The sequence below is a fragment of the Chaetodon auriga genome, chromosome 8, assembly GCF_051107435.1.
Source record: "Chaetodon auriga isolate fChaAug3 chromosome 8, fChaAug3.hap1, whole genome shotgun sequence".
In the NCBI taxonomy this organism is placed as follows: Eukaryota; Metazoa; Chordata; class Actinopteri; order Chaetodontiformes; family Chaetodontidae; genus Chaetodon; species Chaetodon auriga.
In genome coordinates, this window is record NC_135081.1 from 6,885,001 (window position 1) to 6,910,129 (window position 25,129).

At 41.8% G+C, this 25,129-nt stretch overlaps 3 protein-coding genes across 3 annotated transcripts in view; 1 reads left to right on the forward strand and 2 right to left on the reverse strand.

Annotated features, from left to right (window-relative positions):
• Positions 1 to 873: 873 nt before the first annotated feature.
• Positions 874 to 4,680, reverse strand: LOC143325209 (glial fibrillary acidic protein). The gene is made up of 11 exons (XM_076738154.1): positions 4,457 to 4,680; positions 4,041 to 4,200; positions 3,691 to 3,840; positions 3,128 to 3,247; positions 2,932 to 3,027; positions 2,716 to 2,850; positions 2,521 to 2,631; positions 2,316 to 2,426; positions 2,055 to 2,179; positions 1,136 to 1,951; positions 874 to 967 (listed from the first exon to the last, which is right to left on the reverse strand). Exons 1-11 carry the CDS (start codon positions 4,678 to 4,680, stop codon positions 874 to 876), a joined length of 2,142 nt encoding a protein of 713 aa, XP_076594269.1.
• Positions 4,681 to 5,712: 1,032 nt separating this feature from the next.
• On the reverse strand, positions 5,713 to 9,104 carry tstd3 (thiosulfate sulfurtransferase like domain containing 3). The gene is made up of 4 exons (XM_076737272.1): positions 8,480 to 9,104; positions 8,192 to 8,353; positions 7,512 to 7,671; positions 5,713 to 7,010 (listed from the first exon to the last, which is right to left on the reverse strand). Exons 1-4 carry the CDS (start codon positions 8,616 to 8,618, stop codon positions 6,953 to 6,955), a joined length of 519 nt encoding a protein of 172 aa, XP_076593387.1. The 5' UTR covers positions 8,619 to 9,104; the 3' UTR covers positions 5,713 to 6,952.
• Positions 9,105 to 9,174: 70 nt separating this feature from the next.
• usp45 (ubiquitin specific peptidase 45) overlaps positions 9,175 to 25,129 on the forward strand; it is a 34,002-nt gene continuing 18,047 nt past the window's right edge. The window contains exons 1-8 of the mRNA XM_076737271.1: positions 9,175 to 9,503; positions 10,180 to 10,290; positions 12,065 to 12,234; positions 12,957 to 13,057; positions 13,467 to 13,567; positions 22,372 to 22,523; positions 23,966 to 24,061; positions 24,500 to 24,630. Coding sequence (XP_076593386.1) covers positions 10,188 to 10,290; positions 12,065 to 12,234; positions 12,957 to 13,057; positions 13,467 to 13,567; positions 22,372 to 22,523; positions 23,966 to 24,061; positions 24,500 to 24,630 — 854 coding nt within the window. The 5' untranslated portion in view covers positions 9,175 to 9,503; positions 10,180 to 10,187. The remainder of the gene's footprint in view (positions 9,504 to 10,179; positions 10,291 to 12,064; positions 12,235 to 12,956; positions 13,058 to 13,466; positions 13,568 to 22,371; positions 22,524 to 23,965; positions 24,062 to 24,499; positions 24,631 to 25,129) is intronic.

Consider the following 25,129-nt stretch of genomic DNA (forward strand, 5'->3'; position numbering starts at 1 on the left):
AATGTGTGTGTATAATAAACACATGCACATAATAATAATAATAAAAATAATAATAATAATAATAATAATAATAATAATAATAATAATAATAATAATAATGGCACAGTACTGTTATTGCTGCTGTCCCTATCTTTTGTTGCAGTTTCTGTCAGAGGGTTGGTGTGTTGCATGTCCCCGCTCTCAGCCCCTGAGCAGGACACTGAGTGTGTTTGGCATCTGTTGGCCAGATCCAATCGCTCCCAATCAGCAGCAGGAGGAAAAGGTGTGGATGTGGATGGAATGAGGACAGGAAACGGCTGTGTGCCGTCACTCGTCTGCAGGACAAAATTTGACTGACGGATTCCTCAGCCCTCCAGAAAGTGTCAGGGCGACCGCCTCAGCCCTCAGGTGACTCTATCCTTCTCTCTGATTTGCTGTTCCGTCACTACTCACTCACTACTACTTTTCACTTTGTGTCCTTCAAGCAAAGCTATGAAAATAAGCTACATCTCTCTCAGTTAAGGAAAAATGTGTCTTTTTACCAGCATTTCATGGAAATAGTACTGGATAGCAATTTGTGTCGTTATAAGGCACCTCAAACACTGAAGACATCAAATGAAAAAAGACAAGGTCATTGAATGCTGATAGCTTTATTTGCAGCGGGGGTTTGGGGGGACCACACATAAGTTTAGAGACCATGTTGAGCGTTCCTAGTGAGGCATATCTATACTCTATAAAGTGAAGGTTCACTCTGTAGTGAAGGGTCAGTCATGGTCTTCTTGTCCAGGGCAAAGGACAAAGGTCAGTGCCCAGACATGGGGTTTGGTCAGTGCAAAGCTCAGAGGGGCGTGGAGGTTTAAGGCCGAGAGGAGGTCACTTGGGAAATCGTGCTGGTCAGTCATCATCTGAGTCATCGGCTGCTCCAGTGATGGTATAGGTTTGTTCCTGGTGGTCCATCTCCAGCACGTCATCCTCATTTTTGACAGTTCTGTCCAGAAGGAAAGAAAATGAAGAGGGCTTAAGAAACCCAAGGAAGCTTATTACAATTGTTAAACCTTTAAGCTGCTGTATGCTGGCCTAATATTTAACCAATCATAAAGCAGATTAAGGAATTATGTTTCAAAGAAATACAAAAGATACCTGATGGTACCTTTACCTAATGAGCACCGTCCTTCTCTCCGTCAGCTCCACAGCCTGCTCTGTGTAGGCATCATTGCTGGCATCATGACCATTGGATCCATATCCCATGCCGACACCACCGGTACCACCCATTCCTCCACCAATCTTTCCCGTTCCACCAACACCTGACAGTGCACCTGCATCACCTCCAACCACATCCTCCATTCCTCCACTGCCTCCAATTCCACGACCCATTCCAATAGGACCCATTCCTCGATCTTTACCTCCATCCCGATCTATGCCTCCACCAACTCCATCACCCATCCCTCCACCAACACCGCCATTTCCTCCACTGAAACGCATGCCACCAGAGTCTGCAGTCCCAACACCACTCACACCACTGTCACCCTTGTCTCCAGAACCAGAGCTCACACCTTTAGCCCCAGTGCCTAAGCCCCCAACACCAGCACCAGCACCCACTCCTCCACTGCCTTCACCAGAACCCACGCCCCCCGCACCAGCTCTTAAACGTGCGCCCTCAGCTCCCATGTCTGCCCCACCTGCCCTTCCAGCAGGACCCTTCCTGTCATCTGGACCAGCACCAATTCTTCCACCCATTCCTCCTGGACCAGTGCCCATGCCTCCTGCACCCATGCCCCCACCCGTTCCTACTCCACTCCCTGTGCTTCCAGCAACCCCACCACTACCTCCAATTAATCCACCACCCATTCCACCAACACCACCCATGCCTCCTCCACTGAAGCTCATTCCAGCACCAGCAGCGCCACAGCTGGTCAGAGACAGTGTTTGCACCATGCCAGAGAGACGCAGATCCTCTCCTTCAATAAGTTTTCTGTAAGAAAAAACAAATATCCAAAAAGGGGCAAAAGTTTTGTTTACACTGATTTACATATACATCATAGCACTAAATCCATTTTACGTTATTTTTCCTTCACCTGTATGTTGTGATCTCAATCTCCAGAGACATCTTGACATTCAGGAGGTCCTGGTACTCACGCAGGTGCAGCGCAATTTTCTCCTTGGTGGATTTCAGCTCAAGCTGCAGGGTCTCAATCCGAGCCTGTCAGGTTAACAGAGGCATAAAATAACTCTATGAATGAAATATTGTGGTGGCTTTGTGTCTGCATGCATGAAAGTAAGTGTATGTGTTCACACTTGACTGTGGTGTGACCAGGTGCACACCCTGGGATCCTAACCTGCAGGTCTTCCAGTTCCTTCTTGTACTTCTCTTGTGCCTCTCGGATCTGAGCCTCAAGAGCTTCATTCCTGGTCCTCAAGCTATCCAAATCCCGTTCTTTGCTTTGAATCTGGAGATATTTTTATGCAATTATAGTCACTGGAGTCATTTAATATCAATTGTCAATCAGTCCTCATTTATCCATTTTCACTTTTGATACTCACATCCTTTTTGGCACCTGCTAATTCTTCTCTAACGCTTCGAACCTTATCCACATGCCTTGTCGTCTTATTGTTCAGATCTTCAAATTTGTTTTTATACCAAGAATCCATCTCCTAAAAAAACAAGGGATAAAAAATTACATAAATGTAATCTGAAACACAGAACTTTCTGACAGTGCGGATGTGTGATTATTTTACCTGGAGATTTTTGGCTGCAATGTCGTCATACTGCGTTTGGATTTGTTTCAAAGCCGCTGCCAGATCAGGCAGGGTGAACGCACTCTGAGCTGAGACGTGAGCTGCATAGATCTGCTTCATAAGCTCATCAATTTCCTAAGAAAAAAGATATATCTAGTAATCATGAAAACGGAAGGCAACCTAAATATGTAATTTTGACGTGAAGATGTTATCCACCTGCTGATGGACCCTTTTTAAGAATTCAATTTCAACTTCCAGCTGCTCCAGCCTCTTCTCCAAGGCAATGCGTGAGGAGGTGGCTTTGTCAACATCCTGAAGAAAACACGGCATTATTATTATGTTGATTTGGGACTGTAAATTAACTTGATGATGGGGGAGATATTGGCTAATGTAATGTTGTAATGTAACCTACTGGACGGAAGGCTTCAATATCTAACTCAGCTTTCCTCCTCAGCTCCACTGCCTCCTCATATTTGATTTTGATTGCCTCTAGTTGAGCAGCTGTGGACTCCTTCGCCGCCAAGGAGATGTCCTGAAAACCAAGATGCCAGAAGTAATGCAGCCGTCTATTAGATTTGAAGGTGTGTGCAAGGGTGTGTGCAAAATGTAGATCAGCCTCTTTAGCATTTTGTATTTTTACTTCATTCACGTGTGCATGTGTGTGTTTGTGCGTCCAAATACATAATCAAGTCATCTCATCTGTGCATAAAGCATAGCTAAAGACAGCTGTACTCCATGACACCTTAACACACTCAGGCACCCCTCCATTTGCCTGCCAGAAATAAGCCTGTTACCAGGTAAGGAACCTTGAAAACACCAAGTTGACGTCTTGTATCACTGCTTGGATGGATCCTCTACAGCTCAGTGAGGTGTAAACCTCGCCCGAAACAAAGAATTCACTCTTTATGCTCTATTGAGCAACTGAAGTTTAAAATAAGAAACAGGCGATGTGTGGGTTGGAGTATTCTGTCTCACCCGCTGAACTCTCATCTGGTCAGCGATCTTTTTCAGCTCCCTCAGCTGTTCCTCGTATAAGAGGCGTAAACCTGTCGGCTTCTCAAAGCGGTTCTGGTAGGCCTCGATCTCTGCCTCCAGTAGCTTGTTCTGCTGTTCAAGTGATCGAACCTGTAAGGGCAAGAAAACCTCTTCTGTGATTTCAAGTGCACTTGAACCACAACATGATTGCTGTCCATGTGCTCACAGAGCTGAGACTAATATGTTCCCATTTTTCCTCATTTTTCAACAAAAGGCATTTTTAGTCAGGCCTGACAAATCTATTTGTGATGGAAGAAGTAAAAATGTGGTCAGTTTGAAGGTTGTTTTACCTTGTTAATGTATACAGCCAGTCTGTCATTGAGGACGATCATCTCCTGTCTTTCACTTGTGCGAGTGTTGAGGAATTCTTGGTTCTCAGCTGCAGCCACATCCAGATCCATTGCAGGTTCTCCACTTGGCCCAACACATACCATGGCTCCTGCACTCACACTGAAAATCCACCCATCAGCCAAAGACATTAAATTTGGAGGAGGATGAGAAGATGGCTTATCATGAGAAAATGTGACCGTTTCATGTCATAGAAAGTGCTCTAAAATTGCTTGAAATACAATGGGGGAAGAGGTAGCAATTACTTTCACATGAGTTAAAAATGTTACAGCACCAAAGGAAATTATCTAACTGTATAGCCCTCTAACTCATAAACATTATCTGTCCATATGTTGGTACTGTAGCGGGCAGAGCTTACCCTGCTCCAACCATGCGAGACCTGCGTGCAGCTGAGACGGTCCTTCGTCCCACTGACTCCACACGCATGCTGCTGGCCCCGGCTCTGCAGGGGTAGCCGGCGGAGGCATGACGAGCATCTCTCCTGATGGGGGATGGGCTGGATACCCTGACCTGGTAGGACGAGGTGCTGCTGTCCTCAAAGTGACGGCGGTAGGATGAGATCCTCTCCGGGCTGCGGCTCATGGTGGCGGCAGCGATTGTGTTTCCTCTGGTTCTGTTAAAGGAGACGAAAGAAACAACAAGCAGGCTCTGTCTGTGGTTTACTGCACCTCACTGCTGTTCCACCTTGTTTGCACTCCTTGACGGTCAACCCTCAGGTTTTATACTTCTCATTGCCAGCCATGCCCCAGCTCTATCAAACACAGCCCAGTTCATGAGCCAGCACTTGTGGAATCTTGAACCTCTGCAACAACTCAGGCTTGACCTGCTGCTCAAATATCTGTCAGCAGCTTGTGAGGCACAGAGCTGGGCTGGGACAGTGGCTGATGATGTCAGTGAAGGGTTCACCCATTAGTCTCTCTGCAACATACAGTGTGATGGTGCATCAGTTTCCCTTTTCTCAGAAGCATAATGGGTTTGGCCAGGATCATAGCACATCCACCACCTCCAGCCCAGTCCAGCCCAGCACTAAGCAGCAGACAGGCAGGCAAGCAGGGTCCAGTCAGTCAGAGCAGCCAGTAGGTGCAGCACTGATGTGATCGGCTCTGATGGGACGAGGGAGTTTAATTGAATGCTGAGCAGAAGCTGGAGGGAGAGCTGATGAGGCTGCAGAGGAACAAAGAGCCCTGGCAAGATTTGACATAAATTAGTACTTATTAGTCTGCTCTGTTTTCAACATATTAAAACCAGAGTGTGCAGAAAAAACAAAATGGAATTAACGGCTTTCGAGGGAAAATAAGGAGGCAGAAGAAGGGGTGGGGGGGGACTGTAGTCTGGAGTTTACGGTTGACATGGCACAGTGATATGAGGGGAGAAAGCAGTGGTCAGGTCTTTTCAGAGCGATTTACTGTTGACACCTATGGTGTCACTTCATCAGGGGTCAGTAAAAGCTGCATTGACCTTAATATTTACTGTAAATATTAACTGCCAGCAACATTAATCCTAATATAAAACTTATTGCTCGGGTTTCACACACAGAGGAAACCACAGATGTTGTTTTCTTTAGCAAATTTAAAAAAACAACTTGTAGAATGATTTTTTATTTATTGTTTTTATGAAATCCTGTCTAGATGTTTTGAGCAAGCGTCTATTCTTTCCCACTGACCTCAGATCTCGCAGCAGCATGGGACTTTTGGGAAGAGGTGGAATGAGTTATGTGGACAATCTATCAGCACTAACCAGCTCTTTTCATGTTGCAACTAAGTAACAGAATGCTGTTTCATGTAAGCAGAAATAGTATTAACACTTCCTGAGCCAGATTATTTACTCATGCATGTGGAAAATCACTCATGAGGTAAGTTTCCTTTTCAGTGTCAGTGACAAGCTGCTTCTAAATTTTGTGAGGGACTTGGATGACATATAAATCATGACTAAACCAATCATGAGAATATAATTTGCGTGTTCTATTTGCACTTTGAGCTTCAGCTGTAAAAGGGGGAGTTAATAGGGAGCAAGGTCCACGGTCATGGTCGATATGCTGTAGCAGTGGCATTCTTCTCAGTTGAAAACAAGCACATTCATTATTAAGAATGAAAGAACTTGTTAATGTTTTCTGGAGAGTGGGTGACAAATTCATACTGAGACACAGCGGATATTAGACATGGTCTTTCAGTACTGTAGATCATCTTAGCCCCAGTAGCTGTCACCTCAGCTTGGTACAGAGTCACAAATTATCCACATAAATGTATTCTCACAGCCTTTTTAATGGACCTGATGGAAGAGTACATAAGCTGAAAAAACAATAAAATTCAACAACAAAAAAAAATCCCACAAACTAAATATTACTGCTGAACTATAGTTTGATTTATTGAATGACTTTGGCAGCTACACTGGCAGTTCCATCTACGAGCAGCAATATGATACAACACATTAACTTGAAATGTTGAATTGTTCACAGTATGCAATGAAAGACCTCATTTTAACTCACAATCATACACAATTAAGTAGTCATTTGCATAGATAGTCTGTAAACTAAAACTTCATTCACACTTAACACTTCACTGTCTATTAGAATTTGTAGTAAGGCTTAGAACAGTCACTGCTTACATATCTGTTTGTTTAGGACTTGTACTGCTGAAACAAATGCAAATTTAAAATAAATTTAAAACTTAATTTAAAGTAATAAGTAATATTGCAGTAGTTTTGAATGATGTGTGATTGCTCATGTGTGATAGGCCCTCTGGTCTTAGTCTTTGGGATCCCGAGTTATGTCTTCTCACTTTGCAGTCTGATTCTGGGTCAGGTTTTTCCAAAAAGATCCTTACGTATCTTTATTTTCTGTTTCATAATCCCTGGATCACTTTTGTTGCTCCTTATTCACCCAGTCTTCCCATCCACCCGGGTAATGCTGAATACTGAAACAGAGAAAAAAAAGAAAGAAAATGAAGGAAATGCTGCATCAACAGGTGCGTCAAAAATGAAACCGTACTTGTGTTTGACTTTAGTGGTGTTAATATGCTGCAGTTAATAATTTCATTGTTAGCCTCTAAGTAGCTTCTTCTCTACTTTTCATTCAAATACTGGAGCTGTGGTAAGAGCACTGCATGTTGGCTTGACATAATACAGCAAGAGTTCAATAGACTCGAGTTGGATGAACTTAATACTGCCTTGTAGTGAAACATAACTGTCAGATATAACATTCAGTTAACTTAATTCAGCCATCAAAAATGCACTTTTAGAACAGCCTTTGTCCAGGCTAGAAAAACAGGACAAAAAAAGAGGCAAACTTAAACAATAAACAACAACAAGAAATCTTCATTCCCTATATATGATTACGATGATTAATCATTTGTGGACTTAATGTTTTTTCTTTTTTTTTCTTTTGGTCAGGCAAATACCAAGAAAACACGTCTCACTCTTTGTATCCCAGCAAGGCGGCTGTGTCAAGAGCGATCTTGCTCCTGATCCCGGCCAGACAGCTGAACACAATGTTATCAGTCTGCTGGGGCATTTCACCACCATACTTTTCTTTGAACTCTCCCGGACCCAGCTGGAGGGCGTTGTTCAGCTGTCCCACTGCAAAGTCAAAGAAGTACAGAAAGGTCAAATATGGTCAGTAGGACTTTAAATATGTGCTACTAGGCACAACAAAACTTTGGTGGGTCTGCTGTTTCAGGGACCTTGTAAGTACTGTCAGTGCATTGCACCTAAACACACCACCAGGATTATCTAAATGTTGGCCATAAAGAGAGTAAGGAGGCATGTCCTCCCTCATGCAAATTCATCAATTCACTTCAATTCAACATTTTTTAATTTGTCCAAAAATGTTATGTTGAAGCAACTTTGCAATCAAATGAACCTGCCATAGCAAATGCCTGCAACAACAACAATTACGTCATTACAACTAAAAACACAATAAAACCTCATAAAGCCGTATTTCCACTGCTGTCACTCAACGCCCCATTTGGTCTTGGACGTGCCCAAAGTTGACCTATAGACAGCACAATCTACTGGATACTACAATCCTGTACTGGTGTAGTAAGAGGACCTGACGTCTCATCCCTTTTCTGTATATTTTAGGTAGAACAATACTCACGAGGAATATTAATTGACCCAGGGATGACGCCGAACTCCCTGAGCTCCCAGGGCTCTCTGACATCTATCACGACAGACTTCCGTTCAGCCAGGAGCTTCTTCAGCTGGTCATAATTCACATCTGTGTCTGGTGGCCCTGAAGTGAACCTGCGGAGCAGCAACTCTGTAGCCGAAAGCAAAACAAATAAACTTGTGACAATATGAACTATTTCAAAACGTGTCAGTGAGTAACAAGACACGGGCAGCAGAGTAGCTAGTAAATGAATATAACAGTAAATGTAAAACTCACTTTTGTAACCGGGTTGAGAGCTGTCAAGGCTGGACACTGAGCGTCGTCCTCCCGGGACGGACGCCCCAGGCAGGACAGTACTGTTCCATAACAGCCGCGGGGCAGCCCCTGTATACCGCCAACACCTTCTGAGAGCCATATGTGATCGTTACACCTAATGTCAACAGACCCCCGTAGACGCAGTAATGCAACGAGAGACGACCGTTACCATAGATCGTTACGTTCACCCTGCTCACGCTCAGTCACAGTGAGTTGCGCGTGCGTAGAAGTATGGATCGTCTAGAGGACAAAATAGTCTCTCATTTGACTTCTTGTCAAACGGAAACGCATGTCAGTAATGTTCAAAGGTCAAACCATAATGAACACAATTGACCGGTATATGCACTAATCTCCAACCATTGCTCTAATTAATTGACATAGTACATGATGCATTTGTAGGAAAGGCAGGAAATACAAACCATACCTCTGTGCACATCTGAACATCGACTTACGAACAGTTCCCAAATTACCTCCATGCCCCGTGCCGTCTGATGTATTTTCACCAACCTTATAGATGGTCTCTGTAAATAAAACATAATAACAAACTCAATCTAAGTCGTTGCATGTGTATCATAAAACGCTGAACAACCTCTTGAAATCCTCGTCACCGTGACGCTCTGCCATTTTTTTTGAGATTTTCCATTGTCCCTGAATGCAGCATTAGGCCAAACTGAGCTGCCGTAGTGCGTCACATGTTGACTGGGGTTCGCTAGTTGATGCTACTGAAAGATTGACAAAATTTACAAAGTCAAAGGCAGACACGAGGAACTACTGGGATAACTATTGTTTTGTTGTCCGCAATCTGTACTTTTGCTTTGAAATGCCGTAACATCTCCCTGTATTGTTGGATAAAACACACCTGTTAATGTTTTCTTTATTCTGACAAGCTAATGTAGCTAGCCTGTTTGCTAGCCAAGAAGAGTTGACATCTCAGCGTTGGCTTCAGGTTAGCTAACATTGTCAACATAGGAGCTAAATTAAAGAGGTGAGTTCATACCGCTTGTTCGTTAAATCTTACTGTGGGTACGTTCTTCCGTCATTGTTTACATTTCTTTGATAAACAACATAAGGCCTTTCATGCTCTGCTAAATATAAGAGACGGGGCTATTTGAGGCTTCGTAACAGTGTCATTACCCATTACTAGGTAACGTTAGTTATCCTTAATATAATATCACGTTTTTTCTGACCGGCTCTATTTATTCTCAGTGACATGCGGTCCGTAAGCACTCAGACAGTTACACGTTATCTGTTGTTCTGGCTCAGTGCCCTTGTATAATGGTTTCGAAATGGTAATCTGATTGGAGATAAGTGACTTTCAGCTTTATAGATGCCTAAGCGCGGTCGCATGTATGTTGTGTGAACAGTGTATGAGCAGTTTCAAACATGCACACAAACAGGCACTGTCGGCTCACAGTCGTTGATTAAATTTAAATCCTCTCTGCTTGAGTACAAATGCAAGACATCAGGAATTGTTTCACTATACAAATACTTCCAGGCTGAACTGTAGCTAGTATTCAAAGTATTGTGTGCCTCAATAAGTAAAGACTAAGACTAAGACTAGTTCAAGCTTTTCCACGTTTAAGTATCTGTGTTGAAACACAGTTGTTTTGAGGTAATTCTGTGTGGTAACACCTGTGTTGGTCCTCCATCTTCCCATCCAGAGCTCCAGATGCGGCTAAAGGACCCCTTCTCTTTGAAAGCCGCCGACATGACTAAGCGGACTAACAAACCGAGGAAACCTCGGGATGAGGAGTCATCAGATGAAGTCAGTGGTAAGTCACTGAAGCAGTGCAAGACACCAGACAGACAGACAGACCAGACACATTAATGCTGCAAGGTTTTAAATTGGAGTCCTAGCACAGCGGATAGTACATGGGATTAACTCCTTAGTTATGCTCAAAAAGCAAGGTATATACACACAGTTCTACTATTTGAAAAAATTTTCATCAAGTGATTTAAAGAGCATCTTCATCCACGACCCTTGTTAGCATTGGAAACACAACATTGGTTTCAACTGCAACAGTAATTATATTTTTGTCCTTTTTGTCTGTTTTTTGGAATTATGAAGTTTAATAAATTTGTCCTACTAGACTGGGACATTAAGCTGTGTATTAATGAAGTCCCATGACACTAGTGGAATTTGTTTTGCAATAAATAGGGCTGTCACAATTCGGAAACTTTGGTTGTCATACAAATAGTTGAAATTAATGATTTAATTGTCTTTTTCTGTTCATTTTATGCAATTAGAAAGCAAAAAAATATGGTCTCATATGAGCTGAAACAAGTAGACAATTATCACCAGCTCATGGAAACGCACCTAATTCAGTTTCTATTTGTTACAACATTTCTAGCATTATCCAGGGTGCCATCCACAATGTAGTGCAAAACCAATTTTACAGAAAATCAGTGAAGAAAATGCAAAAAAATGCGCATGTCCATCCGCTTATTATGGAACTATCACAAGTGAAGCATTTGGAGATGAAAAGTTGGTGTTGCAAATTCTTCACTCATAGAATCGAGGGTACCGTAATTTTTTCAGTTGAGACCCAAAAGATATCTCATGAATTGCCATAACATCTACATTTATAAACTACTGATAAAAAACACAACAAACCATGAATTTAAAATGTATATAATACGTATGTATACAGCATAGTTGAATCAATGAACTTTACTTCCTCATCCACATTAGAGACAGACCTGCGAATTGGGGAGCGAATGTCAAATGTTAATCATAGCTAGCAAGATAAAATCAGCAGTCATGGCTAACACTAAAAAGTGATGCTGGCTAGCAACACACTAGTCACAAACTAACAGACAAACCAAACAAACAATTCAAATGCCACACAAACACGTGGCTGACTGACTTTTCCACTCTCAAAACACTGTCTCTTGAAAATCTCCTCTTCGCTTCGGAAAAATTCTTTTGACTTGTGTCACTGCTGAGAAAGCTTCACTTGGACCAGTTTGTGCATTTTAGCTCTCATTACAAACACATAGGCACACGGCATCTGAGCAGACAAGCGTAGCAAAAAAGAAAGTTACTGAATGTAACTCCGGTTCTACGAGTATGTGTGCAGCCCTCTCATTTTAATTAGGAAAATGAATTCACATATCATAACATTGTTACGCGGTTTACTCTGCCAATTGGGGACCCAATAAAAACAAGTCTGTGACCCATTTTGGGTTGCGACCCTTACTTCAGGCAAGGCTGCATGAAACATGGCAGAAGAATACAGCATAACAAGATGACATCATTAAAAGAGCACCAGTCAACCCTCAAACAGTGGAAAACGACGTGGAATTAGTGATGGAAATATGACATCCAGCTGTTATTATACAGGTGAATGGACATTATTTTAATGGTTTTGCAACATGATCACTGTCAGCTCAAATAATTGCAATCAGGCGAATATGTAGTCAGTTTGACAGGGCTAGCAATGAAGAGTATATATGCTTCTTCTATCTTCTACTTTCTTTATGTTTTGGGAATCTCCCACCTTGTATAATTTAGAACATGTGTTGCGCATTTTGTTTTTTAACCAGGGTTGACTTGCCAGCATGTGAGTAAGGCAGTGGACCTGAACTCAGTGAAGAAATCAGTGCTCTCCAGCGTGTGGTTGGTGTGCTCTGAGTGCCTAAAGGAGAGGACCATGATCGATGGAGAGCCAGCAGCTTCCCATGACATCGTGGTGTGCTTAAAGTGTGGTTTCCAGGTAATGATTGGTTTTTCAATATAGAAAAGCACACACTGGGACTGAGCAGTGTGAATATTCACAATATATTTGGGATATGTTTTTGATACTAGAAAATGAGGAACATTGTCATTAATAACCTAGAATAAGACTAACATCAGTATCAAGTTCATTTTAGTTCTTTTATGTGCATTTACACAGACATTCATTTACTTTAATACACATGTAAGGAACCCACATTACAATGTAATGATGACTAGTGAATTGTGTGCCCCAGAAATTACGAAGAGATATGTGCCCGTTTTCTCCTGATGACAGATAAACCTTGATACAGATTTTTGTCGAACAGCACACAAAATCATGAATTCGACCTGACTTTCATGTGTTGTGGCTGTTTTGTGGGAGGGAATCATTGGAAAAAGGAACGACTGCATGTTTAAAGAAAAATATGTAATTTCATTTCTATGTTGTCTGATTATTCTTTAAAATGCTTGATAAAGTACTGAATGAATGCTCGCATTGCTCTGTTCAAATGTAATGCCAGATTTGGATATTTTGAAAATTTGAACAAAACAATAATGACACATGGAGATATTGTTCTAATTAGACAAATAATAATAATAATTAGGCAAATTTACAATATTATTGTCAAAGGGCTCGAAATTATATAGTGCACATGTGCTGTGGGTCTGAATATATTTTATGCTTGTTAAAAATTTTTTATAAACTGAACAATCTTACAGGGCTGTAACCAGTCAGGGATCCAGCACGCTGTCAATCACCACCAAGCTTTTCATCCAGAGTCTCACTGCATCACTATCAGCTTGAGCACGTGGAAGGCCTGGTGAGAAACCTCAAGACTGCACTCATTAGAAAACTGTCATTGAAAGGCCAAGACTGCACACGCTGCCAAAAACTGTGTCAACTTGAGATAACATGCATCATGATGCTGCCTGTGTGTGTGCTTATGTAGAAAACAACAGCCGTGGGTGTTTTGACCCACATCATATACCATAGGTGTGTGTTGTCTGAAAGTCCTTCTGATCTTGGCTACTACAATTTTCAGAGCAGTTTCAGATTCTAAATCTGTGTATTTTTGTACATCATCTTAGATGTATGAATAATTAATCTTTATATATAACATGTGTGATTCTGTTCTCAAATCAACATTCATTTTAACTTGAATTATTTGAGCTCCACCATAAATTTGACGGCAACTTACTGTGTTTGTGTATGACTCCTTGTCATTGTAGGTGTTTTGAGTGTAATGAGGAGCTCTCCACTCACTGCAACAAGAAGGCTTTGGCTCAGACCCTGGACTTCTTGCAAAAGCATTCTGTCAAAGCAACATCGGGTAAGATGTTTGGCCTCCCAGGGGTCTGGGAAGTCTGTTTGATGTCAGTTCAGTTGGAGTTTTATGTAAACATTCATTTAATTTAGCAGCCATGTCTTCAGTTAGCATAGAATGGGATTGGCCTTATGTATGAATGGTACATAATTCTCTGCAATAATCTCCAAGGTTTCATGTGCAAATGTCTTAGTGTTCACTGTACCCCTGTGCACCAGAGTCTAACAGCACAATAACACTGTGACTGTATACCAAACTGTTATGGGCTGTCTTGTTACAAGTTCCATGGCTGTTGAATGAAGTACCTGTAATACAGATAAACTGATTTAACCTGGGCACATAGGTTCAAATTTGTTATTGTCCGTGATCCACCTACTTACCAGGAATTGGCTGCAGTACACCTGCTCCCCCTGGTGGCAATGGTCATCTGAAACCCCCGATTTCATCCTCAGTGTAACAGGCTACATGTGTATGTGATGGCTGAGGCCAGTCTGTGTGACAGGCATTGTTTCCAATGGATACAAAAACTTCTCCTTTGGTTTCCGAGCTTCCTAAGGCTAACAGAATGCTCTTTTTCAGTGCTCTCTAAAGGTGATAAAATTAGAATACTTTCTATTTCTACTATTTTATAGATATGTAAATATAATACAGCATATAGAGAATTTAAGTTTGAAGAGAATTTGAGTTTTGTCAGAGCAGGTTTTGTTTATACTGATACTTGACGGCCTGACACAGCCCTACTTTCCAGTCTCATGTGCTTTAACTTCACTCAGGCCTCCTGTGCCCTCCTTGCCCAGTCAGTCAGCCATATAGACATTTCTCCCCAACCCCCTTTCCATACGTACACAGTCATACACCGTCTGTTGTGTACCTCTCTGACTTTGTGCCGGCATGCTGAGAAGCCTCTTCACAAGCAGTAGCTTCTAGCTGATCACGGTGGTGGGCATCACCACTTTTGGTCTCACTGGCAGCTTCAGTCAAGTCCAGTGGCCAGAGGCCAGCCACCCAGGCCCAGCAAGACTGGCCTGCAAGTTGTGGGATTAATGCTGCAGCAGTCCCCCCACCCTCACCCCCACCCTGCACATTGCATGACTGCACACATTAGAAGAATTAGGCGCTTGAGCGATGCTTTACGGCTGGGTTCCCTGAAGAACAAGAGCAGCTGCGTGAGGTTCAGCCACTGCTCTGTCGCTCTTTGTCTTTCCATCGCTATCTGTTTCTGTCCCTTGCTTCCTCTGTCGAGCCGCTGTATGTCTCACCACCTCTGGGCCTGTGTGCTGCACTAGTGGGAGCCAGGGTCCTCAACAAGTCAGAGCGACTGGATCCTAACAGCTGGAGTGCACTAACTCTCAATGGACACACACTCACAGATACACAAACAGAATACAGAAAATACTGATCAACTCCAGCAGATGCCCTGTTTTCTTTCGACCTGTATTATACACTGGCCATTACAAATGATTTTATGTTTCAGTTATGAACTTCATTGAATTTGTATGGCACAATGTCTGCTTTGCAACAGAGAGTGCAAACTCTCCCTCTAGCAGAATCTGAATAACTCTTACGTGCCAGGTGCATTGCATACCCAAGGATTTGGTGATTTTAGAGGGCTGCAGTATATAGATTGTGTTATTCAGCTACACCCGGGCACACAGGCTTGAGGGGACAAACAATATTGTTTATAATGTAGTTAGAATTTAGATAGTACTATACAACTGGTTGACAGATGTCAACATTTCCAGGTTCCAGTTTCCATCTTCATCATACTCCTCATTACAGACATATTCGTTCAAGTGTATTCAATGTTCATATTTCTTCATCACGATATATATATTGCGTTTTTTGAAGACAAACTCATGCATATCTGTTCTTTGAGCCAGATAAGCAAAGAAGACTATTGATGACACATTTATATATGTCAGTCTATTTGTGGAGGTGCCAACCAGGTGTCCACATTGGTGGCAAATGATCTGCTGAGCTGGGCAGTCGATCTCTACAGCTTCGCCTCTTTAAATTACCTGTCACCTTTCCTGCCACCCAATTGTTCCACACCGGTCGGCCAAATAGGTATAGAGGCGGGCAGACATTGTTGCAACAAAATAGGCGGTTGTTGTCTGTTGAGGGGCTTGTGAAATTGCATTTCAGTATGAAGGCCATGTTTTCAGAAGAAGCTGCTGTTGTACTGTTTTTCCTATAGACCACACCACAAAAGATCCACAGCAAGGATTTTTTTTTCAGAATCTATAATAATTTTGTACAACAACAGTGCAGGATAGAAAGAAAGTCGATTAACTGTGCTCTCTCACCATCAAGGCCTTCAGCTCAAGTACCAGAGTCCCAGTAAAAAGCGAATTGACCTCAGGGAGCTAGACTTCAGCTTGGAACACAGCTGGGGAGCCTTTGTGGAGCAAATTAAATGTTGGTTAGGGTTAGAGTTAAGAGGGTTAAAATGTTGGTTCTGAATAGGCATCGGAGCTTGTTTCTCATTGGAATCTGTTAATTCTGTCTTGTTTTATCATCATTATCAGTCCCGATATTACCATATTATATTATCATACTGCACATTTTCATTTTTAATTTTGAAACTTAAAGAATCAGATTATTAGAGACAGATTATTATTATTATAGCTTGATGCTATTGGTCATACTAAAGCAATAAAGCTTAATTTGTGTGTGTGGTCAAGCTGGGCCATGTGGCTAGAAAATAATCATATAGCTCTAAATATCTATATGCAGCATTTTCTCCAACATAGCTTTAGAGAAGGATAAAGGTTTAAAAATAGTTTACACGAGACCAGACCCGTACGTGTTTCATGAAACATTTTAGTCATTGTTTTACGTTATGTTGTTATTTCTACATTTTACTGAACACAGGGCAGAATTATGTAAAGTCAGGTCCTGACGATAAGGTTGTGTGGCACTGCGAAGTACTGTTGCAAATAACTTACACCTAAAATCAGTAGGTTGTCACAGCATTGAGCGCATCTGTCGTAAAATTGTATTTTTACATCCCTCTGTGCAGTGCAAAGTGTTGTCATGGTAGTAGGGTCGCAACTGTATGACGTTTTCACAATATGGTGCCTAAACTGTTTCAGAAAATACTGTATGAAGGTATACAGTATTACACAATTATTGTTAACTACTATTATTATTATTATTATTATTATTATTACTAATTAATATTATTATTGATAGTATTATTAGTAGTTACAATGACCCTTATAGGAAAAACAAAGTTGTTTTTTTTTTTTTTTTGCTTGAATAAACACTTTATTGTAATTTCACAAAAAAATATGTCCAGACAAACATTAAACTTGAGGTAAACTCAATTTTTAAAAAAATGATAATAATAACACTAATATAGTACAGTTCAATACAGTAGATAAGCAAATTTACCTGGTATGATAGCCATCAATTTTAATACCACAGTGAAACATGAAACCAGTCCACAGCTGCAACCCCACATTGTAGGAAGGTTATCATGTTTGTTTGTGTGAAGGATATTTGCCTTCTGTTTGTCTGCACTGGCTGTTGGACTCTGAGGACACAATATTAAAAAGGGACATCCAACAGAATGTAATTTAAGGAACAGTCATGTGACTTGATACTGTATATCCATTGACTTCCCCTCTGAGAGACCTTGGCCATAACCTTAGACTTAAATTGATGATATAGTGTTGTGTGATTACTGCACTCTTATTCACCTGATTTCCTGCCTCTGGTTGTTGATTTTGGAAACCATCGTCCTTAGTTTACTGTCATTTTAGCTCAGCCGAGTTGGTAGCCAGTAAGATGCTTGTCCCCTGGTGGTGCCTTCATGGAGGTAATCAAGCTTGATTCTGTCTTTATTCCCACCACCGCACATGAAAGTAGGCCAGATAGTGGATCGCAGAAGCTGTGTGTATATATGTGTGTGTGTCTAAGGAACATGGCACTGGGTTCTCTTGGCCTCAGATGGCAAGGAAACAGGCTTTTCATGCCCTGCAGTCACAACAAATTAGCGAATTAATAAGACATTTGGTGTTGCCTGGCCTTCCTCTTGACTGCCTGCTCTGCATGAAAGGAGCTGGCCTTGGCCCTCCACACTGCTGCACTGTAAATGAACATAAAGGCATAAAGCCCACTGGCCATACAGTTTGACAGTCAGTCCAACTGCGAACCGGATTAGCAAGGCAATGAAAAAGCCACTCAAAAAAGCCTTTTTATGGAAGACATACTTTGAGATCCTTTTGTTTTTGGCTTTATTATATCAACAAAGTGCCTTTGAATAAAAAATGTCATTGTGTGCTGGTGCCAATGTAGATTGAAAAGAACAGTAAATATTGGTGTAAAACAAACTTGAAAATGTTTTGTTGAAGACATTGTTTCATGAGCTTGCTTCAGCTCGACAAAATGTCACAACAATGCAACATACATAACAGAATATTATACTTTTTGAAAAATTTCAGTTAAGCTTGTGTGTTTTTTTTCTTTTGCAGGCACTCTAGTACTGATCTCTGTAAAAGTAAACAAGTCCCATGTTTCTTTGTGTATCTCTTGTGTGAAAAAGAGCAGGGAGTGCTGGAGGTGTTGGTGTACATGCGTGCATGTGGGCGATCCTGAGCACCGTGATGCTTTCCTCTACCCTGGGGAAAGGCTCCACAGTGTCACTGCTGCCCATACTCGGTGGCTGAGCAAGGAGGGCCAGGTGGTAGTGCCGAGTGCAGCACAGTCAAGCGTGGACGCAGCGCATGCTGACATTTGCCTTTGCTGACTGCTGCAGGGAGAGGAAAAATCTGCTTTTCCATATGCTTGTGCTCGTTGCAACCCTTCCCTCCACCCACTGCCCCTCCTGCCCTCCTCTGCCCCCTTCTCCCCAGTCTCAACCAGATGGCTCCCTGAACATTGTTTACCTTGGGTGACGGTCCCAGATGCAGAGTGTGTCCATCGGCATCCCCATTCCGCCCAGTTAGTTTTCTCATTCCTCTGCTCCCTTTTAGCTGAAGTGCTAGTCGCAGCTCTTACACTCAAGTTGCATTAAGTCTGTTGATTTTGTGTCCCCGCTCACAAACACTACAACAAGTAGACACACTCATTTACACGCTGTCTTTCTCTCTCAATTACTTTCTCTTTTGCTCAGTTGTTCACACTTGCGTAAACACATCTCTTCACACCTTCTCAGTGTCACACCAAATCTCTAAATACACAGTTTCCTTTCCTGATCGGGGCTGCAGTCTTTCCCAATCTCCACTTGTTTTCCATGCATTGTGTGTGTTGACATATGGGAGATCCCTTATGGCTCCATATTGAAGATGGAAATAGGCCTCCAGATGTTGCCAGCACAGAGGGCCAGATGCAGTTAGCACTTCTGGGTGGAGTGCCACAAAACCATGTAGTCCCAACAAGCTGAACCTCACCCCTTCGTAGTCCCCAAACTAAATGATGGGTCTGTAAATACTCTCTTCATTTCTCTTTGGTGATGAACATTTTTTGGTGAAAGCAATGTAAATTTAAAGCCAAGTGGTGGAGCCAAGAAAAATATCATAATTCAGCAGACCTGAGACAGGTGTGTGTGTGTGTGTGTGTGTGTGTGTGTGTGTGTGTGTGTGTGTGTGTGTTTAAGTACAGCAATAGTGTTTTTTCTTATCAAATCTGTTTAACAGAAAAATTGCCCTTTTACCCCCATTCCTTTGAGTGGAATTTGATTGAGAGGATGAAATGCAAATTGCTAGACCACGAGTAAAAAGCCCACAGTTCACATTCCAGTGAGTGTGACCAGGGCACTTCCGCTAATGTCCTTGGCCTTGAGGAGGAAAAGCTCATTGGGTAGCGGCCAGCAGTGGGCTTGTCACTGTTGTAGGTTGAATAGCTTTTTCAATAAATGTGTTGTGCACAAGGAGTGGTTCTATGAATTGAACATGTGCTAAGGCAAGGCCATTTGTGTGATGAGGAGAAGAACGGTGAGAGTAAAGGTGCAGGTTGTTGTGATGATTATGATGGTTTGTGGTTCAGTTGAATTTCCTTAGTTTGGATATAAGCGGGTTCAGGCCAGTGAAGTCAGTCAGGCCTTGCTGCTAGCCTGCTCTCTTGACTGGCTTATACTGTGTGGGTGAAGTGCTCATGGAGCGATCTCTTTTTATGTATACCAGTGTTAAGTTGATGTCTCTATAGCCTGTAAGCCTGAAGGCACTCCCATCAGTCCCTGTAAAAACTGGCCATTTTGCACTGGTATGTCTTGGGTTCAGCTTACAACAAAGGAACTTGCAGTTTCTTTCACTATACTGTCGAAAACTAATTTTCTTTTGATAATTTAATAGTCTACCTCCAAGAATGAATGAGTCACTGCACAGCAGCGGACTCTCATTCAATGACCTAACCCAGTCGTACAAAGAGGCCAGCAACAGCAGAGAGGCAGGGGGAAAATGTCGTGTAGAGCCACAATATTTTCACATCTAACTCTCTAAATTAAGGGTTTCTTTTGACCAAACAACTGGCAATGGAACAGTAGAAAGACTAACCACAATGGTTTTGGTGAGTGTTATTTTGTTTCTGTTGAGTCTGAATTAAAGTGTGTTTCATGATGAGTTAACAAGGTGATTAAGCTTATTTTAATGCAGCGAAAGAGAGGTACTAGACAATTAAGAAGGTATACAGTTATTTTTTTTTAACTATTTGATGAGAAAATAGGTGTAAGAATGTTTCCTTTCTTGACATTTTGTGAGTTCATTTTGTTTATTTATTAGACTAGTAGACATAGCAACTTGACGACTGCACACATCTCCCAGCTGAAACTATGTGTGGAGCAGCCGTGCACACAATCACCGGTTGATGGGCTGATGGTGGCTGGTTGGCAAATTTTAACATCTCACCCAACCCTCATCTTATGGAGTTGTTAATCGTTTATTTCTAGAAACTATGCAGTATGTGTGGCTGGCTAGTGACTCACTGTGGTACGTTCAATGTTTGATCACTTGATTTGAAAATGAAGCAAGTGAAATTGGCATTGACAACATGTGAGCATGTTATGCAGGTACCACTATTTTAACTGAAACTGCAGCCATCCTGTCGGCCCTTTTCTCATTTTTTTTCCTTTTTGATGAGATCTCTGCAAGTACCAGTAATCTACTGTATGTTCTGCCGTTGAGGGACCATGTATTACTTTACTGAGCTTGTCGTTACTCACTGAGCCATGTTATCCTGCTTGAAGCTAAATGCCTGGTATTTTTTGGATCTGTTAAACTTCTCCATTATCACACTGACTGAACACCTCTCTGCCTCAAATTGCACCTTCTAGAGAAGGTTATCCTCCATTCATTGCTTCACTCATCTCCTTCCTTTAACTTTAAATCCATTAGCACCACATCTGTTTTTTCATGTTCTGTCTGAACGTAGTGTTTTTACTCCACTTACTTATGCACTTTTGGCACGTGTCTGATGAAAAATAAAAAACAACTCGTCAAAGATGACACAGCATAGCTACCCGGTAACCGGCAGCTGTACCTTTCACTGCCTGAGTAGGAGATGTATCTATTTATTTAATTGATCCTCGCTGCCCACCATCTTTAAGGTAGCAGATAGCTCAGTATTTGTGCTGGTAACATTGATCTGTGGTAAGTAGTGGTTCACACACTTCTGCCACGAAGTAGACAGGAGGACACTATAATAACATTTCATGAACTATAAAGGACTTTTTATTCCTCTCCTGTGACAGTGAACACAGCACATGGCCTGAAATTGTAGGGCATAAAACCAATGTCTGTTGATCTTTACAAATCAAGGCTCAATAGTCAAAACATGACTTTGCTGTCAGTGCTGAAAAAATGTTTGAATCAAAAATCAAACTGAATAACATGCATAGTGTGTAGCACATAAACCAATGCTCAGAGCTTAAGAAAATGTGAAGCATTCATTGTCTACTTCACAGCCAAGACTTACATTTTGATTGTTTGACCCAAAGCTGTGGCTTTAATCTCATTAGTCTTGCTGATTGGTAATTATTTTGGCTAAATACATGTCATTCCTTTGAACACAATAAATTGTGTGCATGGGGCCTTAACCCCCTTGTACTATAATCTTTGTCTTCCAGATTCCTTATTCATCAGCAAATTAGTAACTACTAGAATGTGTCAGTCATTGGTATTGAGTCGTCATGGTGTTGGCATTATTGTTAGCTGCTGGCACGTCATCAGCTCACTCAGCTACCTTCCCAACGCCAGTCTGTCCCCAGCAGACTATCTATATGTCACTGTTCTGACCATCTGTGTCTGAGTTCCTGTTTAAGGTTAGTTTTCATTGGTGATCAGGAGTAACAGCTGGCTCTGGAGAGCCATCTCTCCAACCCCAGCCCCCACTCCCCCCTCACTAACCAGCGGAAACTTCTACAGCTGTCATCTGCTTTCCCAAATGACCCAGCTTTCCTTCCAGCTGCCATCCAAGCACCCAGCTCCCAGCCCTAGTCTCGCTTCAAGGCTTCAAGGCTAAGCCCAATTTTTTTCTCCGTCCTGCCGCAATCCCAATTTAATAGAGGCCAGAATTTTCCAGCTGCAAGGCTGACTTCCACCCTCAATCACAACCAAGTTTCAACTCAGCCACCATGTCAGCTGTGTCTTGAAGCTTCTCCGCCAAGTTTTGATACCAGACATCCCCTGAAAGCTAATCAGGTTTTAGAAACAGAATCGTTTGTCAAGTTCAAAGACTGTCCACATGTCGTATCTCCATACTGCATCTGTAATTTCTAGGCTTGTAACTCTTGAATCATTTTACCAACACACACTGTTTTTAAGTTTCTACTACTGTGCATCAATGACCTGTTTTGTTTTTCTGTGTTCCAGGAGCATCACCCAAGATCATCAAGTTGCAAGAGGAACTATCAGATTATACTGACCTGCCCAAAGGCAAGAGTCCAGCTGTCAACAGCACCTTGGTCCCTGTCAAAGGCATAAATAACCTCGGTAACACCTGCTTCTTCAACGCTGTTATGCAGGTTGGTATAATTACACTATATGTGTCAGTTCAAACATAAATATTTTCTCTGCATGTGTCTCTGTGCTGTTCTGGAAGGAACCAAGAATTTAGAAAAGAGTGACAGGGAAAAAAAAAACAACCTACTGCTCATTTTACTAAGAATTTTGTCATGTATTATGAAATATCTTATGTTATAGATAGATAGAGTACCTATTGATCCCCAAGGGTAAATTACAGGTATGATAATAGGTAATAGTACCCTATTTAGTCAGAATGAATACGTCAGGAAATAACAGAAGTAGGTGTGATTAAAGTCATGTAAATTTGAAAAAGTTTAAAATGAATTCCTCACTACAGGTAACCTGCTTGCAAGTCATTGCTTTATCTCAAGAGACCATGTGATTGAATGGAAATCCCTGTGACTCATTAGGCTAACAAATCAGTGTACACATTTTTGCCTTTGCAATGAATGAACAGTTCTCAAGTGCAGATTCTTAGGGGTCTGGCCTATAGCTGACTATATTACTGTCTGCCGCTGACTGTGAGTGTAGGCTAGGCCTTGAGGTCATTTTGAAGTATATTCAATACAGCAGTAAATGCAGTGTCAGTTTGCCCACGTTGACCTGCCCGTACACGAGTGGCACTCAGTTGGTGCAGAGCATGTTCACCATACAGTACGGCTATAGAGCCTCCCCAGTCTTTTTTTGGTCGTGTCATGGTGACTGAAAACTGACATGCCTCCTCAACAATGAAGCTGTTTTTTTCCGCCATTTTGTTAATCACCCTCAGGGCCTTCCTCATTGATTGAAATTTGAGTGAGTGCGCTTTACATGCTTTTCCCTCCCTCTCCCTGTCTGTTTGTATTGTCTCCTTGAAAATTGCAATCTTTCTGGTGAAAACACATAATTGTCAGAGGATGGGCTGTGTCTGCGTTCACAATGCCAGCTCCATTGTGCGTTTTCCATAGCAACTGTCTTCATTGCCAGGATGTGACAAAACAAATATCTCTTGAAAGGGAAGGAAAAGATGTTTCTCTAACATGAAGGGACAATGACTGCTTCAGGCCATCTCCTCACCAAGGATCTTCTCCACATTTCAAAATCACAGATCATAGATAGATTTGAAAGCCTCTTTCAGAATAATGAACTCGCCACAGGTTTCTTAAATTCTGCTAAAATGGAGGTACCATTTCACAAGGGTATTTTAATTGACCACATTGAATTAGCACAAAGCTAAGTGTGGATACTGTTTCATATCTTTGAAGGATTCTAACTTTTTTGTTGTTGTCTTCATTTGATGAATGCTAAAATCAGTGCATACAAACAGTTTGATGATCCACTCATCTTGTGAATAGTACTCCGCTGCTCTGTTGATCTTATAGCAAACCTGAACAATGCCTTTAGCCAGTGCCATTCATCCATGGATGCATTGAAATGGTCAATAATTTTGTTGTCCATGCAGAACCTGTCTCAGACACACATGCTCATCGACCTCATCCAGGAAGTGAAGGAGAAAGGGTACAAACTGAGGATCTGCCCCCCTGTCGAGACCAATCTGGTACAGTTTGCTGTCCATCTCTTCTGCTTTCCTGAAGCCTTAGTTGTCTCCAAACTAAACAATAACAAATACGAATGACTTTGCTTTGAAATGATCATCCTAATGCTGGATTTGTCTGACCCATTGACCCTGTTATGATTGTGTCTGTTGTATTCATTAGATCAGTAACACTTAACTTAAAGTTAACAAGAAGTAACTCTTGAAAGTATTAACCAATTAATTAGTGAATTTGAAACTGATTAAATATAGAACTCATTGGTAGTTTTGGCAACTTTCCATAAGTAAATGAACAAAATCAACTGTAAGTTGTTCAAAACTGTTATTTTCTAACTTGTATGTGGACAAAAAGTTATAGATATAGCTGGATCCTGTTTTGTTAATGTCTTTTGAAATATGGAAATAAATGCCTTACTTTTATTTGGTCTCGTCATATTCCAGAGTCCATTGACAGTAACACTGCCGAGTCCAGAGCCCCTGACTGCGGCCATGTTTCTTTTCCTCCAGAGCATGAAAGAACCAGGGAAAGGCCCGCTCAATCCCAAAATCCTCTTTAACCAGCTCTGCCAGAAGTAAGGCGCTATTCTTCTTCAATTTGCATACCCACCCACACACACACACACACACACACACACACACACACACACACACACACACACACACACACAATGATACACCAGTTTCAGACTCTGTATACAGATATTTAATCTCGGGGCAGTAGAGTCATCAAACTGTTCCATAGTTGTTGATATTGGAGTGCTCCTATCATCACAGCAGCAGTTTACAACACAGGAGCCACAGCTTTCACCTGCTTTCATTCCCTCAGTGCTGCAGTAACTGCGTTCACCAGCCAGACCCAGGTAGCACCTGGTCCCAGCTGAATACCTTTCTGAGCTCAACATACACAAAACACACCAAAGGCACAGCGCCTTATTAAATGTGTAGCAGCAGCAGCAAGCTATTTTTCTTTCTGCTACTTGCCGCACTGCTGTGCCACCTGTGTCATAGTTGATCCAGAGCAAGGTCTAACAGGCTGTGTGACAGGCAGAAACAGCCCTGCGTTTGTGAACT